General features: G+C 33.5%; 1 protein-coding gene across 1 annotated transcript in view; it reads right to left on the minus strand.

The window, feature by feature from the left end:
• Window positions 1-19,390: 19,390 nt before the first annotated feature.
• LOC128031624 (protein phosphatase 1 regulatory subunit 37-like) overlaps window positions 19,391-19,675 on the minus strand; it is a 34,917-nt gene continuing 34,632 nt past the window's right edge. The window contains exon 12 of the mRNA XM_052619928.1: window positions 19,391-19,555. Within this exon, the coding sequence (XP_052475888.1) occupies window positions 19,391-19,555 (165 nt within the window). The remainder of the gene's footprint in view (window positions 19,556-19,675) is intronic.

Genomic DNA, 19,675 nt, shown 5'->3' on the forward strand with positions numbered 1-19,675 from the left:
TTTATAAGCACATTTATTAAAAAGGAGAGTAAAGGGTCAGTTATCTTCCTATGAAAAATAAAAAAATGAAAATAAACAAACAACAACACAGATTGATACAGAACTCAGAAATTTTATTGTGGATTTATGATCAAATCAGCCCGAAAATGAATCATACTCCTCCAAGAAGACACAAATAGTTCACACCAAACTTTTTCAACATGATGCCAATATACTGAAGATGTTAAATTGCGAATGGGTTTAGGATACCTTAAATGGTGTGGCCATAACGATTTATTAAAGTAACATAAAAAAATACAATAGTTATTTTACCTTTAACATTCTTCATTCCAACTCTTCATAATTTTTTATATACGTAGAAGTCATCATTTGAAAGAAGCACAGTAAGTTTCATAGCTTTATCATTTTCAAGAGCCAGCATAAAATTAAAACTATCATAACATATAAATCAAGCTTGCAATTCTTAGTACCAATAATGGCCACCAGATGGCGCTATAGGATTACTTTTAAATAATTATTGTAGAAACAAGTATGATTTAAATCATTTATAGAAATCTTTCAAAGAAAAATAATATGTATTTTACTGATAAAATGACCCTCACTTAATTAGAATAATATGCTGAAGTATTGTGAAATACTGTGTATTAAGAATAATTATTTATAGGCTTTATGGACAGATAAGTTTGGAGTGACTTTTGAAGGTTTAGCACCACATCCTCTTTTACCACTGTTTAAAGAATTTATCTTACAGAACAGGTGCGAATGAATTTTGGATAGCTTGAATGGTTTTGTCGTGGTGATTTTTTGAAATAACAGTAAAAAAGGAACCAGTAAATGTCTTTTATTTTTTTAAGTGCAGCTTCTAAACACTTCAACAAAATGTACACATAGAAGACAAGTCATGCTGAGGAAATATGCATAGTTTCATGACTATACAACACTATATGGATGAGAGAAAATTAAAAAACTACCATACATCTGATGTCACTGTCCCTCTGGGTAATGTGTGTGTGTATGTGTTTGTGTGTTAAGTGTGTGTGTGTTAAGTGTGTGTGCTGAGTTTGTGTGAATGTGTGGGAGAGGGGATGGGCTTGGTGTCAGAGAGAGAGAGAGAGAGAGAGGGAGGGAGACTTAATCATCTCTTTAATCACCAGCAGAAAAAATAAGCAATTTGGTGTTGTTGTTGTTTTTTCATCATTACAGCTTAAGAAATATCTTAGGCCTCAACATCAACTGTTGCTAGCCTACTCCCAAAATTAATAGTCATTAGTAAGCATTTTATAAATACAGCTATAATTAAATTGTTCATGGTTTATATGCACATTTATTTTGAGGAGATTAAAGGCTGTAATCTTCCTAAATAAAATAAAAAAATAAAAAAATAAACAAACACAGAACTCAGAAACATTTATTTCAAGATGCAATAAAAGAAAACTGTACACTATATATATATATATATATATATATATATATATATATATATATATATGTGTGTATATATATATATATATATATATATATATATATGTGTGTGTGTATATATATATATATATATATATATATATATATATATATATATATATATCAGTGGTTTTCAACCTGTGGGCCGCGGCCCCCTAGTGGGCCGCGGTGGTATTGCAGGTGGGCCGCCAATTATTTTCTGTTCATTTGCAGTCCATTCTAGGGCTGTGCGATTAAAAGGAAACGTCCTAAAATCACGATTTGAGCGTGCGCGATTTCTAAATCGCTTTAAAGCACAGTTTTCCATGGCCCTGACCTCCCGTAGTATGCTATCTGATCCAATCAGAATGCATTGCGCCTAGCGCGAGAACAGAGACTGGGCATATGCCTAACTCCAGGTTCACACACTGTCTGTGATGCGCCTTTTTTCTGAGCCAATGTTGACGGATCAGAGCGTTCTCACTGCGGTAAAAGGCTAGAAATAAAAATGTGCGAAAATAATTCATGTCCAACACATGAGCATAGAGTGAATTTGTTAGTGAACAGGATGCAGTTTAAGTGAGAGGAGACACGTTTTAAGTGTGAACGAGCAAAGGAAATCTGCGTGCGAACAGAGAGATTCGCATTCGTGCATTATTTTAATGTGCTTTCGCGTTATATTTATGCGCTCTCACTGCTGACTGCAAACACATAGCCTACTGTATACACACTGCAAACACCTGAGGCACCGCTACAATTAATGAGCTCTATGAAGAATGCATGGCAAAAAAGAAAAAAAAGTCCCTGTATACAGGATTTTTTTTTTTTTTGCCACAAGTCTATACATTTTTTTACATCTTCACTATAGTGATAATTTTGACTTATGTCTGTTCTAGAGATGTTACAACTTTTTGATAAAGCTCTGATTGGTTTTCTTTTGGAAATATGTTTAAAATTAATCCTGAATGCATTTATGACTGTAAAAGCATATCGGTGTGTGTCACAATTGCAAAATTGATCAAAAAAATCGCGATAGTTTTTTTTTTTTTTGTCCATGTTTATTCAATAAATACAGTTTAAAATCTAGCTTCTGAGTACTAAGTTATTAACCCAACAAGTTAATTTTTTTGAAGTGGGCCGCGCAAACATATGTGTTTGGTTGTGTGGGCCGCGAGTTGAAAAAGGTTGGGAACCACTGATATATATATATATACAATTGCATAAGTTTATATATTTTTTTTTTATCAAGTGTACAGCTAATAATAATAATAATAATAATAATAATAATAATAATAATAATGCATTTTATTTAAGGAGCCTTTCAAACCACTCAAGGTCACCGTACAACAAGTAACAACAGTAACAATATTAAAACAAAAAATAACAGCAAATAACAATGTCAATAAAAAACCACAATAATATTAGAATAGCACAACATATTGTGGAATACTATATTAAGACTTTATATATAGGCTTTATGAACAGATAGGTTTTGAGAGATTCTTGAAGTACTAGCATCACCTCCTCTTGTACAACGGTTTGAGGAATATATCTTCTAGATAGTACCGCCGCTCCCTATATGCAGAATACGCAGTCTTCGTAGGGCACCAACTCCCAGAGGGGGCACCATCCCAGTAGCTCAAAAAAAATAAAACATGCGCCATTCTCCCATCCGCGCTCGCGACCGCTCGGACATTTGCGGATGAATGTTCGTAATTGATGGATGGACATCTATGCCCGGGTAAAAGATATCAGCAATCCGGCACAGAGAAAAGAAAAATAAAGTAAAAAACAAAACAAAAACAGGCATAAAGTTGGCTTGACATTGGACATTCGAGTGTCTCAAATTTAGGGACCGTCTCTAAAGTTACATGTGATATTGTTATACACTTTTCTAACGTCAGTAGCATTTGAAGAGAATGACTTACAGTCATAAAAACAACTGTAATTGTTCATCTAGGTGACAGCTATAATGCACCATTAAATTGAATGTTTGATATTTATTAAAACAAACTGTAAGTCATATGTACATTATGCTACTTTTTCACATGGGCTCAAAAGCAAATTTGAAGCTCAATAGCATTTGAGGAGAAAGACTTGCAGTCATAAACCAATTGTAATGTGTTCATTTAGGTGTCAGCTACGATGCACAACTTATACATTTTTTATATATATTAAAATAAAGTGTTACTAAAGTTATATATATTGTTCTGTGTATGTGATTTCAAAGTCTAGACGGGTCGGATTAACCCTTTAACTGCCATATCCCTTAAAATTTGATTGCCAGAGGGTTACTGTAAATGCTTATGCCCGCTGGGCACAGTTTTCCCGATGCCACCGGGGTGGTGTTGCACTGACGGCTTGAGCCCGCCATCGCTGCTTGCAGCTATATTTTTATTTTAAATTCCAGTCATACATGTGTCTCAAGCCAAAAAATTTTGACTTTGGAAAGTTTGAATAAGCCTGTTAGTGAATATGTCACAATTATAAACATTTAATTCAATTCCACATGGAGAAAAAATGTGAAAATATGCAAAATATGAGGTTGAGGTGAGGTCAAACAAGCCTGACCACTCTGTATGCATGAACTAAATGTGTTAACTTCGAATGCTACAGTGTACATTCAAAAAAATAAAAAAATAAAAAAATAAATAAATAACACAATCCCATGAGTGAAGCACTGTTTTAATCTCTAAAATGACCTTTGGTAATAAATGCTGATTTACAAGTCTAAAAGTGTTCGACCCTTACATAACTCCTCTCAAGTGCAACAAGTCATACTGAGATGTCTCTTCTGGCAGACAAAATGCGCAGTTTTAATTAGTAACAGATATCGCCCCCACAAATACCCAGCATTTCAATTTTCCACAAGAGTGTTTCTCTTTCAGCAAAATGGCCCTTGCTCAGACAGAAAGAGCTGCGGGAGATTGCTCAGTGTTTGGATCAGATCATCAGCTCTCAGGACTTCAGATAAAATAAATGTAAATGTGGGAAATGATTTAAACAATTCATTTATAATGATCCCATGATGCCAATAAAACAGATTAATTTGATCTATAGATGTTAATGTTTATGTGAATGGTGCTCTAAACCATATATTCCTTATTACGTATTTTATTGTTTAATAATAAAATAATAATAATAATAATAAATAGATGTCAAAATCAAAAGGAAGGAAATACATTTCATTTGTATCTGTATACTGAAATCTAAAATGAAGGAAGGAAATTGTAGTACTGTAAAAAAAAAATATATATATATATATATATATATATATATATATATATATATATATATATATATATATATATATATATATATACTATATATATATTTTTTTTTATTATTATTTTTTTGACTATCAAGCCAAAATGAAGTACAGTGTGCAAATGAGCTGTAGGAAAAATTCTGCTGTACTTTGTAATGTTTTTTATTAGTAGTGTGCATGAGGGCTCCTTATGTTTATTCAACATGAAAATGCTCCAAAATTCCCAGAATTCTTTTTTTTTTTTTTTTTAAATGGTAGTAAGCCATGTAAGGTTGATTCTTAGCCTGCAACAGGGGAGAAAAAAAAAAAAAAATTTATCTGTAGACCTCATGTCTATATATACTCTTAAATATTTACTACATTAACTTTTAGTAGATATACAATGTCATACACTCTCAACTACAGTATATTCCTTCATCTTCATTTGCTGTAATTTAAAAACACTTTTGTCAGTTTATTTGCATGATGTTTTTTTTTTTTTTTTTTTTTTTTTCTAATCACATGTAGATTAAACAAAAAGCCCATACAACAACCAATTCTTTTAGCAAGATAAATGACAGTAGTTTTAAAATGGCCAACAAGTCAACACAATTATATTGTTTTGGTAGCAGCATTGATTCATCAGCCTGTCTCACATTGATCTGTAATGCAATTTAAAGCAAGCGGCTCAGATGATTTGACCCCATCAACAGATCTGCTCTTTGTAGGGGACGAATTATGCCCACTACTGTCATGATCTCATATTGTATCAGTGACACAGCTCTGCAAGAACCTGCATGTAAACATGTTTTTATAATCTTATAATTTACAATGAAAAATGTTGCTTCCCTTCCCTTTTTTTTCTTTGTAATTGTTTTAAAATCAGTTAAAAAAAGGGTTTTATGCTTATATGGTTATGCTGATACAGCTGTGCAAGAAACTGGATTCAAGCTAGATATGAGCTATACTAGAGTACATTGTCAGAGGAATTACTAAATGTGTATCATTATATAACCATTTTAATATATTATACTATATTGTCTGATATGTTGAAAAAGAGAAAAATCTAAATAAAAATTTAGATCACAAATGCCAGGTCATCTTTGCATTTATTTTAATTTTTTATAATATTTTAAACACAAATAAATGTTTCAGTGGCTCATAAATTGACAAGTGGTGTAACCATAAAGTAAAAAATTATCAAATATATTATCAAACACCGTTAATATGTCTTCAGTGCACAAAAACAATAAACCTTTTACTTATTTAAAATATACGTTAAAAAATATCAAATCAATCACTGTCAAAAATATCAAATCACTGTCAATATGAATACGCTCATCATCTCATTGATACTAGTGCATGTTTTTCATTTGCATTTGCATACTAATTAAATGTCTTTTTTCTCAAATTTCATTCTTGCTGCACAGCATGCGGCATCGCATCGTTTCCTGTTTATTTGTTTTTGTTATTTTCAATTATCGCAGATGAATGATACATCTGTGTAAACTGCCAATCATACGCCAGCTGTAATCATCCTTGTCATAAGCACGGTTCAGCGACGTCAATCAAATTGACATTTCTTGGTGTTCCCGTGACAAACTGTGTATATGACAGAGGTCTGATCCTCAGCAGATTCCTACAATGAAGAAACCACTTCTAACCTGATATCCACACAGACTCTTCCGTCCCCTTCTACACCTGACAGATAATATTTCATCATGTTTCTAGATACAGAGGGTGGTGAGACTTTATGTCCAGGGGCACAGTGTGTGTTTACCCCTGGGTTGAGGTTGAATAGTGTCTGTGCTGCTCTGTTACTGGCCATATGTACACTTTTAGATGGCAGTGCCCCTGAGGCATCATCTGCCTCTTTCCTCAAGCACTTTACAACAAAAATAAGAGGAAATCGAATGGCAGTTTTTTTTTTCTTCTTTTTTTTTTTTTTTGGCTGCCTCCTGTGGTTCCCTGCCACTATTTATTTCTTAATGTCTTAGCCTACAAAACAGCCTCGTCAAGAAGAAATCGCAACAACCCTATGATGTAAAGGTTAAGAAATGCCCAGCGAGCTTGTCAGTGGATTGAGCTAATATATAATGTGAAAAAAAGTATTAATTTTAACAGGTCAGTACACTTTCGGATTCATAACATGCTGAGGCCATGAGGGAGCACATACACATTTAGATTATTGTTAAATAGGAAATGCCTATACAAGGCCATGCTGTTTTTTTTTTTAATGATCTTTTTTAAGATCCTAAAGAGCTGATACATTACTGGTGATAGTAATATGTCTATAGTAAACTCTCCAGCATGGCCAGGTCTCACTCTCATCTCACTTTATCCACTCATCATAATTTATTGATAGAAAAACTTGCATCCGTTTTCCATAATCCATCTGTAAATTGGAAGGCTGCTTCTCAAAAAACGATCTGTTGATACAAATATGCATTGCTTTCTGTGCTGTGCCTTCAAGCGTTAAGGGAGTTTTACTCCCTGAACTTGATCCGAAATACTGATGCAATGATCAGTCTTTGTACCGTATGGATTTCTTACGGTACATTACAAAACTCATAAAAGTTTAAAAGTAGAAGTAGATAAAAGCTGCTACCTGTTTAAAGCCAAAAGTGGTTTAAAAGATACATAATTTCATCCTTTCCTCTTAAACCAGACTGATCACATTGAATCAGATTCCACAATATGTATTAATGGCACGTTTATATATCACACTGGGCTGTAAAATGGCTTATGCAGTCATCATCACTGAGGGAGATTCTGATGGAATATCCCTCTTGGCAGAGGCCTGGAGGTGGAGCTTTAAGTTCAAGCAATTTTCAGAGGCAAACTATCCATCACAGTACGTGTCTTCGAAAAAGCTAAACAATGCCATCCAAAAGCCTGGAAATCAGTTATTTTGCAAATATGTGCCAAGATGGTCTTTGACACATCAAGACAAAGGGCACAAATATGTTAAAGATTAAAGATTCACCGCATAAAAAAAAAAAAAAAAAAAAAAAAAATCATTTAAATGCCATCAGAAAAAGATGTCTACTTGCCCCCCCCCCAAAAAAATAAATAAATAAATAAAATAATAATAATAATAATAATAATAATAATAATAATAATAATAATAATAATAATAATAATAATAATAAATTTAGATTACAAAATTATTGTTTTGATCAAATAAATTTAGCCTTGGTGAGCATAAGAAACATTTTCAAAAACATAAAAAAATAGGTGAAGCTATATTTCATAAATGTCTGGGCTACTTGTTACATTTTACATTAGGACAACATTTCATTCAATATTGGTGCTAACTAAATCTTAGCACCTTAATTAATGACTTTAATAAATGTAAGTTTTCAGAACAACAAACAAGATGTCTTCTAAAATTAAGGTTTAAAGCTCACTGAGTGAAAACTGTCTTAAAGGCAATGAGTGAAAAGAGGAAGTGAGGTTGGTGGCTTGATGGTACCTCCAGAGTAATAAACACTCAAGGTTGACGGCCTTACAGAGAAATGAATGCAGTCAGGTCCACTTCACTAATGAAAGATATCATGACTATTCTTGAAAAAAATACACACACACACACACACACACACATAACAGCTGCACACACCCCAACACAAAAACTCACATAAACACCAGAAGCTATCAAATTAATTTCTGAAGCAGTGCAGTTTAAATCTGAACCCCTTCTGCAGCCCTGACCTGCTGCCAATGTATATTTAATCAAGATGAATAACCCGACCAATGAAATACATGGCCTATTCTTTAAGTGATTGCTTATGGAAGCCAAAGGAGCGGATTCATTCATTTCAGGACATTGAAATGTTTTTGCAAACATGGATACATGGTCGTGGTCAGAAAATGATCACAGTATTTGAACCATGATGTAGCCTTTACTCCTCCACTTTACACATCGGGGTTCTGATGACCCTGTCAGGGTTTATTTCGCGATAATGACAGTACATTATTCACCATTATTACATGGCTACTTTGAATACCGAAAATGCACAAAAAACTGAAAACATCATTCTAGCAACAAAACAAACACAATGAATTTTTACTACAATTGAACTGACAGATTTGTGTTCATCGTAAGTAGCGCCAGTCAGTCATCTGATTGAGCAGGCTAATGGTGCATTCAACCACCGCCACAAAGTCCAAATTTACGAGTGGGAAATTTAACTTTCTTTAAGCCCAGAGTTTCCAAGTCGGGAGAATGTCAGTAAAAAGAATGTTGACACAATTGATGCTGCGTCTCTATTGATAGTAAATTTATTTGTATGTTTATTTTTATTTTTTTTTACAATAAAACTTGCTAAGTTGCATGTACAAAACACATTAGTACTTATTTAGCTTCAGAAATTGAATAAAAACATAAAAAACAAATCTTGTTCCGGGTTATTATAGTTAACGGAAATAAAATGAAAACAAATTGCTAAAAACTAAAAACTAAAACTAAAACTAAAATTAAAAAAATATATATATATATATTTGCACGTTTAAAAAAAAAACTGAATATATATATATATATATATATATATATATATATATATATACATATATATATATACATACATGCATACATACACACATATATATATATATATATATATATATATATATAATTTATATATATTATATATTAATAATTATAATTTAAAATACTAACAACAACTAAAAACTCAACAGAAAAAATAAAAATAAAATCTAAATTAAAAAACTAATAACAAAAAATATCTCAAATATACTCTATAAAATAACACTATGATTATTGACTGCACCTGACATCATAATTCCCAAATCATAAATACAAACTTCACACGTGGACATGAACACACCGTGATATATGTACAGCATTCCCGGGGTAACAGTAAATATTGGGAAATATCTGACCCCTGAACACTGTCACTGACCAATAAGATAAGTTCTTGAACAGCCTAATTAGCATGCAGCACATCTACCCATCCATTCTAAAAATAGTCCAGTCACGTCCTCAGGAAAACAAGAGGGTCATGACCAGATCCCTGAACCAAGTCATACGCTCTTGTATGCACTTCCTATAGTCTTCCAATGCTCAATACAATGTCATTTCACAACAAGTCAAACAGATTACTCATATGAATACAATTCATATATAGGGTGTCTGTATGAAATCTCTATATAAAGCCAATTGCAATTCAGTTGTGCTCCACAGAGTCAAAGAAGATGATAACGGTCAGTTGTTCAAAGCTCTTTCCATGTAGGCGTACAGAAAGGTGACAACCCAAAGGAAAAAGTATGCTAGGAATACATAACCACAAGTAGAAAGAAAAATAAAAAAAATAAATAAATGCCAATATGAGCATAGAAAATATGTCAGGCTGACATTAAAACATTTATCCACATTTCAAGTGGCCTCTCTCTCTCTCTCTCTCTCTCTCTCTCTCACACACACACACACACACAACACCTTACATTACTTACAGGGTCAGGCAATAAATTGTTGACCAACTCTGTATAATGCATCAATGTCTTACTTCAAATGGTCAAAGAGATCAAGTCGATTCTCTCTGGAATAAAGAACATCCTGCTTTCTTCTGCATCTGTGTTGCCATTAACATTTGAAAAGGGCACATAGAAAGAATAAAACACGCAAAAAAAAAGAGACGAAGAATGGATGCAAGAGAGGTCACAGCAGTGATTTAAGAGCCACATACTTTCATGCTGCTAAAATTACATGGCAAAGGATTTTTTTTATTTTTGCAATATGATTTTAAATAGATGAAACAAACAGTCAGACACCCTCTAAAACCTCCTCACCTCACCTAAGTAACATGCTGAAATAATATAGTCATTTACACCCAACATATCTGAGGTTCAGCGTTATCCTGGGAAATTCTGAATGTGAATGTACAAATAAAACATAGGAATTTCACTGCATTAGATACAATTTCAAACCAAGTGGTATTTGCAAACATGTGATGCTAGAGCTTTTCTCAAAGCATTTTTTCAATATGCCTTATTTTTTTTTCTGTTCATTTTTATTTATTTATTGCTTGAAAGTGTGCTGATATAGGAATGCATCACATTTTAAAAATTTTTGGGGTCACACAAATAAATAAACCATTCATAGAACCAACAATGTCTCTGAAAATATCTCTTTTGATTATTTCTGATCTAGAATTGTTTTAATTTGCGTACTATTTAAAGCATCTGACTACTTAGGAAAGGCATTGTAAGTCATTTCCAAATCATCACTGTATAATTATGCTTTCCCTTTGCTTGTGCAACACAAGTTCTCGTCCTCTTCTTTCTTACAAACATTCCCAGCAGAATATCATCTAAGCAATTAAAGGAACCCCTGATGTAATTAGTGCTTATGCTTATGAATGGCCTGGTGACAAGAAAAAAAGAAAAGAAAAAAAGGAAGGGAAAAATATAAATTGTGAGTAGCTTCTGCCCCCCTGTGGTCATATCTTGCTTTGGATTTATTAACTTAAATGATTTCGCATAAAAAAAAAAAAAAAAAAAAAAAAAAAAAAAATTAGGCTAAATATTTAGGCTAAAAAATGTTGTATTTATTAATAAACATACCCTCATGATAATGTATATTTAGACATCTAAAAAAAGGGAAAAATAGATGCAGTAACTAAAGGTTACATAAACAGCATTTCAGTATTACACTATAAATCAGTAAAATATAAATATATATAATCAATGTTTTATAACCACATTACATAAAAAAAAAAACATTTAAATTAATGTTGTTATTTCATGCTACCTAAAATAATAATAATCAAATAAAATAGTTCATCTCTAAAAATAAAACTGACACTGTGCAGCTATTTCCCTACATTCTTATCAGATAGGAGCTCATATTTCTAAGATATCAAACCATCAATCAATAAACCATAATCCTGTATCTGGTGACCTTGCTGTTCCTTCCCCCACGGTAGACTGATAAATGAGGTACAGATTGTAGAAGTAAAAAAAAAATACAAGTAATCAATGTATGCATCCAATTGTATAATAAGCATCCGCACGGGCACACTGTAATATAAAGTAGTCTGTAAAGCTGACTTGGCAGCTGCACAAATCTAAGAAAAGTCATACCATCTATGAGGAATCCCTTTGCATCTGACTTGCAATGAAAATGTAGACTGAAAAATGAAATGGGTTATGAGAGATGACATGTTCTGTGTGGATACTATCAAAGAAAGAAACTGAACATCAAATTGAGGCAATGCTTTTCTCCTCTCTGAAATTGTTTCCAAAAAAAAAAAATTGAGTAAAGACCATGTGGCTCCATCACAATGTCAGAGATAATGATGCCTTTAACAATGGCCTACAGTAATACAGGAAAAAAAAATATTACTGCAGACACTCCTCGAGTCACAAGTAGGACATTCATATGGGCTAGGGCCTTCAAACTGATATTAGATTTCAACAGGCCCATCAAAATCGACTACAGTTTTACAGAATTACAATATTTGGTAGTAGGCCATCATCTGACATTAAGGTTTCTTTTATAAAAAAATGTCTCTTCTGATCAACGTAAAAAAAAAAGAAAAAAAGTGTGAGCCCAAAAAAAGTCCCCCATATATATATATATATATATATATATATATATATATATATATATATACATTTTGGCAAAACCACAAAACATTGAAAATACCAACACATCGCAGGAATATCGCAATTACAGGCGGTAAATTGTTGATTATTGCTTTCCCACCAAAATGATGTCACTTCCTGGAAGACGACGACTTTTATTAATTAAAGGGGTTTTGTACACTAAACTAACTCCTAACTAAAACTAAGACTAAAACATTATTTATTTGAAACCTTTCACAAGAAAAAGGAAAAATTAAGAGACCTGGAATATTTCCAAATAAATGGTCAGTTTTTTAAACTTTGAATCTATAGCACACTGCACCGGGAAACATGGCAAAATAAGTAAACATTAAAAAACATGTTTTAAGACAGAATTATTCAAGATTAACCGCAAATTAGTTTTCACATTAAAAATAAATAAGGTAAAGAAAAGTATGATTTTTCATCTAAAAATGTGTATTGTATTGTTGTATAATAGGCATATAATAAATAAAAAAAATACATGGTGCAGATATGAAAATGTACAGCACAACAGGAATGATTACTTTCTACATACAGACAATATAATAACATGTATTAGTTTTCCCACAAAATGCTTTACTGTGGTATGCAACCATTGCTTCGTACTGAAAATAAACCATGCCCCCGGCCGTAGATTCAGGTTTTACACTCATATGTAAATCAAGACACCAATAAATTATGTATTTCTTTTCATTTTCAATAGTATGTGTTCTATTATAGTTGTGGCTAAAACCACCATCAAAATGTTCTTCTAGAAACCAGTAACAAGACACACCCATTAGATTTGAGATGGAATACTTTGTTTTTTTTAAAATGAGTGTGTTAACTGATTCAAATTTAATTCAGTAGTATGCATCCTGATTTACATATGATAGTAAAAGATGGCTGTAAATATTGATCTTTGAACAAATAACAAGACACACCCATTTCAATTTACATATCAAACTGTATGCATTCTAAATTAATTTATTTAAACTTCTGAACGTCAGACTTGGTCAAGACAAGTGCAATATGTTCCTCTAGGGGGCAGTAAACTGCACAATCTTTGTAATGCTTAGCAAGCTTTTTCTCAATCGGTACATTTCAATAACTTTTGTCGTGCTGCATTTCTGTGAATGAAACCCACAGCTAAATGTTCTTTTATGAACACATAATAAGACACACCCCTTTGATCTGAGATGTATTATTTATACATTTCACAAGTGAAGCATTTAGATGGAATAATTGTGTTTTTTTTTTTTCCTCTTCATTTTGCACTTTGCAGACAGTCCCTTTCCTGCACTTTTCATTATAAGGTCTATAAGTCATAATTCCTTAAGGCAGATTAAAACCAATAAAATGTAATGTGTGTTCTCTTCTACATTTGAAAACAATTAGAACACAGTATGTGTCTTGTCATTGTGCTAAATCATTAAAGAATTATTTCCGAGGCTAAATCTCTGACAAAATGTCAAAAGTCAAACAACTTTATATTGGTGATTCTAGAATATCTATTCAATGTGTGTTTGACTGTATACATGTCAGTCTGTATTTAACAGACTAAATTTGGAGCAACATTTGGATGCAAATACTAAAGGTTGAAATACTGTAGGAGGCGATGCTCAGACTAGAGATACACAGATCTCTTTCGATTTAAAACTTCTGTTCAGTGAATATGTGTTTGCATTATTAACATGACCTATTAAATGTAATAATTTACAGATGGAACTGAGCCCTCACACATTCATTATAAAGATGATGAATAAATGTTGTGTTTTTATTGTCATTACATGTTTTGCAATGGCAGGAAAAGGTGCTAATATCTGCTATATGCTATGACATGTTAGTGTGTGTGTACGTATGTGTTTCAGTGACAGCGCTACTCCAGGGCTAGGGGGTGCTATAGCACTGGTTTAGCCCCATTTCTTTATGAAGTAACTCTGACATCATCAATATAATTTATTTTCTTAGCACCCCCACATATTGGTCTAGTCCCCCCTTAGCACCGGTAGAGAAACAATTCTGGTGCTGTGCCTGGTGTGCTTTAAGAATCAGTGTCTTGAAGAGTTGAGGAGACAAGTACATGACCTATTGGAGTCTCAGTCAGGACCTTTAAGGAACTACCTGATGAGGGATGTGATGCCCACTCTCACCCAACGGCTCAATGAATGCTTGTAGAATATGTCCTGACGACCCCATAGACTTTCTGGTAGGTTGGTTCTCTTAATAATAGCCACAATGTATTCGATTAATTGTTTTTGAGGCTGATACCTGGAAGTTAATTTGTGGAAAGTATCGATCATGTCATGATCAGTCTTATGTTTGTCCTCTGCTTTTAAAGGATAAATGTTACAAATGGCAGATAATTAACAGACCCTTTTAGCTAGCACAAAATTTCATTAGTAAAATAAACAAAATACTACATTTTAGAAAGTGCTGTAGCTCCTTCTGTACACCTTTTAATATGATAATAAATTAACATTGTCCTTAGCGCTAGTTTCTCTATTCTCAAATGGATTAATATAATACTAACCATTAACCAATATAATGCAAAAGATCCACAAAGTGTGCAAGAGTCCAGTTAACTGCAGGCAATCACAATACTCCAAGACATGAGGAATAATAGGGTAATCAGAAGAAGATTGGCAATAAACAATAAACCGGGTAGGAATTCATGTGCAACCATAATAGATGTACGGCTGGACAGGACAAGATTGTGTATGCCAAGGCACAGGTGCATGAAGTTAGGCAGAAATATTGGCTGTCAGTAATATGAATGGGCCCAGAGTGAGAACGGTTTATGAATCTATTGATCAGCACTTTTGATGCGGAGAAAACGTTTTAAAATATCAGCCCTTTGAGTCTGTAAGAGCGTCAATCTGAAATTCAGCCACTCAAATAAGCAAACATCAGTGATCTGAGGTATGATCATTTAACAAGCTTCTCTGACTTTTACATGTATGGAAAATATTGAAGTAAGACAAACTGATCATATGTATATAGATAGATATAAATATGCTGGAGGTAACATCTTATAATCTTATGGCATGTTTTGAGACCAAAATAAATTGTACAGTATATATATATATATATATTTTAAATAAATGTTTGCTTAAAAATATATACTTTAATATATACTGTACACTATTATTAAACTATTCAGGGTCGTGAGATTTTTTCATAAAAAAGTTTCAAATAACAGCATTTATTATATATATATTTTTTTCTTCTTTTGATGAGTTTAATGAATCCTTGCTAAAATTATTAATTATTAAAAATAAAAGCATTTTATTAATTAAAAGTATATATATATATATATATATTTTTTTTACTTGGTAGTTTATACTGTTTAAAGATACAATTCTTTCAAGACTTTAGCAGGTTACTATATAGGAATGTACCACTAGATGGCACTCCTACCCAAGCAATTCAAGATATTTCTGTACCTTTAGATTTCCCACCAAGACCACCGACACAACCCAGTTGACCGCATACTGTGGACATTTATGCTCTTGCAAACTATAAAAAAAAATATCAATATGAACTTTTTTTGCACTGCATTCAAACATATTTGGCCTTTTCGATCAATAAAGCATGCTTATTGATAATATACTAATAATAATACAATTACATTTTTACATATATTTGTTAATGTAATTATTTAGAATTGTACAGTAATGCAACAAGGAATAAATACAACGCAAATCAAATTGAACAATACATTTACCTACCTACATTTTCACATTTTAAATTTCACACATATTCTATTTATTTATTTGCATTTTTATTCAACTATATTTGCATATTTGGATCAATAAAGCACATTTCTTATTAGTATCCTGAATTAAATGTGTCAAATATTTGTGCAACTGTCTTTACTCATGTCACTACATTGGAGGCCTGAGTATCTGGTCGATCCAAAACCATGTCTGCATTTGGAGGGGCGAAAGTGTTTTGTTGCTTAGGAACAGTTGTGTTTGTGTCGCAGTGGGGGTCTCCTTGTGAATATCATTATGTTCCCTTCAATCGACAAAAATGACACATTTTTCTTGTCTGCCAGTATTTATCATTGGTTGCCCTCACTTGCAGGCCCAGAAAATGTATTTTTAATGATTACAGTGCAGAATCTGGGATTATAACTAACTTCATAACTGTATAAATAAAAGTCTTTTCATGTTGACAAATTACAAGAACATAAGAAACCGTAAAATGCATAGGTATTTTGTTAAATATACCCAGTTTTTGCCCATAAAAAGTCAACACTAGCTTTCTTTCTTTTTTTTTACTGCTTAAACTAAATCTCATCGACTGAAAGAGTGAAAGAAATAGATATTGATCCATTTTTTTCCTTCAACAATAAAGCAGTGATAATAATTAAAGATCATTTTGAAGTCGTGAGATGTAATTGTATAAGTTCTGTTGCTCACAAATAAAACAGACGGAGCGGGTGAGGCCAGAGGACGTGGCGAGGAGCGGAAAGGTACCCGGCGAGTCTGCACCCTACGACTGATTATGCACAGGATCATGTTGACAGGAGGAAGGAGGAGATGCAGCCACACATACAGCAGGGATGCTGAGTGCCTAGGCCGGAAATTCATCAGAATGGGGGAACACCTCCAAGAAATGTACGTCAGACAGTGTGTGCTCCTCTCGCATTGTCCCTTTGGAAAGTCAGTGAAGTTTTCAAGTGATTGATGACGGCTAGGAAGGGGGTCAGTAAGAACGATGTTTATTATTAATAGAGTGGACTGTCCTCTATAATTGCTTACCTTGAATTCAAAATATGATAATTATACATTTACACATTTTAAGTCTTTTCAGCTTTTGAATGTGTTATCAGAGTGCATGACATGTTAAGTGTATGTTTGTGTGTGTGTGTGTGTGTGTGTGTATATATATATATATATATATATATATATATATATATATATATATATATAGATAGATAGATAGATAGATAGATAGATAGATAGATAGATAGAGAGATAGATAGTTGAAATATTTTTTTTTTGCCTTTTTATGAATTAGTTTGTGTTTCATAAAGCTAAGATATATTTTATAATATATTAAAAAAAAACTTTATTGATATTATAATGTATTTATTTAGGTTTGATCATTTTTATGTACTTATTTTAACTGTTCACATGTTTATGAATTGTTTTGTATTTAATAAAGCTATGAACTCGATTGTGACAACTTTCCCCACATAGTATAATAGTAGGCCATACATTTGAGCCGACATCTTTTTCTTTTTTTCCCTTTGTTTCTTTAGTCCATGACAGTGGCCACAATTCATTTTATATTTTTCATTTCATTTTTGTTTGTATTTAAAAAAATATGTTCATGTTTGTGCCTCCACAGACATTGAAAAAAAAGAAGAAAAAAAAAAACCTATACTGAGAAATATTGAAAAAAATAAGAATAAAAAAAAAAATAGTAAAAAGTGAAAACTAACCCCAGTCTCCCTCTAAATAAAACTATATGTATATATTATAGAAAACAAGCCCCCAATAACCTCCTGTCAGTTGCAAGCAGGTGCTTATTATCAACTGTCCAATTTCTTGGGCTCTGTCAGAAAAATGTATGACATTTTATCTTTGAGTACAGCCGTTCATGCTGCAGCTTCCCTAGCGTCTGTGCATCTGTTCCCAACATCCTTACGATCAGGTTTCAAAGTCTGTTTGTTCCAGAGCCGGGGTGGGTTGAAGCTGGCTGGGCGATGTTCGGCAGCAGAGTTGGTGAGATGGAAGCCTTTGTTAAAAACATCAGGTAGAGCGTGGGGGGGCTGTTGGCACAGCGGCGCTTGCCCCCATGCTGTTCTGTCAATCTGCCCCTGCCCCGTGCCGAGAGGAGGAGGGGGGCAGACACCAGGGGGGCCAATCCTCCATGAGACCCAAATCACGCCAGACGAGGAAAGATGGTCCCTGGCTAAATACAGTTATCCCCCCTCATCTGTCAATCAAGAAATCTTTGAGTAATTTGGGATTTGCCAAGAAAAGCATTAAAATCTCTGAGTGTGAGTGCTGTAGTATTTTATATGCAGTGTGTCTGGAACAGTTCATATTTCTGATGGTTTCTTATTTTAGAAAGGCCTTTACTTATTTATTCGTTCTTTTAAATAAAAATATCTTTGGCTTAGTTTTATCTATTTCTTTTTTTTTACAGTTTATAGTTTCTTAGTTTTTTGAAGACGAAGAAGAATGAATAGGTTAACACCATTAATTGGTAATTAATTAATGGCATGTGTTAGAGAAATTCAATCTAATTAATGAACGACACACTAGCCTATTTTTAAACACTATAATTATACAGAGAGTGTGGAAATGTTAACGGAAATTTAAATCAAATTTACAAACTCAGTCTCTGCATTCAAACTCTCGTTTATTGCATTTCAGAAGGTTGTTTTTCATTTACCAAACATATTCTTAATTACCTTGAATTTAAAGACACACGGCAGATGGTATTTAGTGCGAGTTCCACAAAAGACGCCTATATTTTCAGACATAACACCTTTTCATGTGCATCCACTACGTTAACCGAACGTTTTGTCCTTTGTTGTTGGCTAGTGTTGAGTAGCGCGTGTAAACTAAGACCCGCGCAGAGGTAAATCTCAGCTTCTTAAATTTAACATATGTTCTCCTTCCCACACATTGTGATTCTCTGCAGCAGCAGTAAACGATACATGTGAGGGAGTTTGAGGCACTCGTCTTGTCATCCAGACGACGATACGCTACATTAGCAGACGCAGGCAGGGAAGGGGCCTCATACACGAGTGTGAATATTAGGGGAGATGGAACCCGTGCAAACAGGATTTAGAGCACACCTCTGTATCTACACAGATTTAGTCAGCGTCACCCTCCGGGGGACAGAAAGAGAGATGGAGGGAGAGGCTTCTCTTCATTTCAAGATGATTCACATTGGGAGTGGGCTTGCAAAATAGCTTTATGGAAAGTAGAGGAAGCCTCGACGGGAACATTAGCTAGGAAACAGCAGGAGGGCCACTGTTTCATTAGGAAGAGAGGCTTTGGCTTCATTACCAGGATTTGGAGTTTTATGGTTATCGCTATTTGTTATCGAATTATTGTGCTTGTATATCTTCTAGTCAGCTGTTTGGGTGGGGAGTGGATAGGTGGTCTCGGCGCAGTCGGCCGGGTCTGGAGAAGAAGGCCGCAGAGCCGTCCCCTTGGCGGCCATTGCATTCTCCGCGCACACATCGGAGATCCTGCTCACCAGCATCTTCTGCGTTTCGACCAGGAAGTCCTCCTGTGAACAGAAAGTGATTGAGTTATAGCTTATTCATATGTAATGTGATATGGCACTGTTTCTTCATCAGTGCTCCATCTGACATGACTTTGGCATTAGCTTGTAGGGAACTGACATGCA

Source organism: Carassius gibelio, chromosome A17 (assembly GCF_023724105.1).
Source record: "Carassius gibelio isolate Cgi1373 ecotype wild population from Czech Republic chromosome A17, carGib1.2-hapl.c, whole genome shotgun sequence".
Classification (NCBI taxonomy): Eukaryota; Metazoa; Chordata; class Actinopteri; order Cypriniformes; family Cyprinidae; genus Carassius; species Carassius gibelio.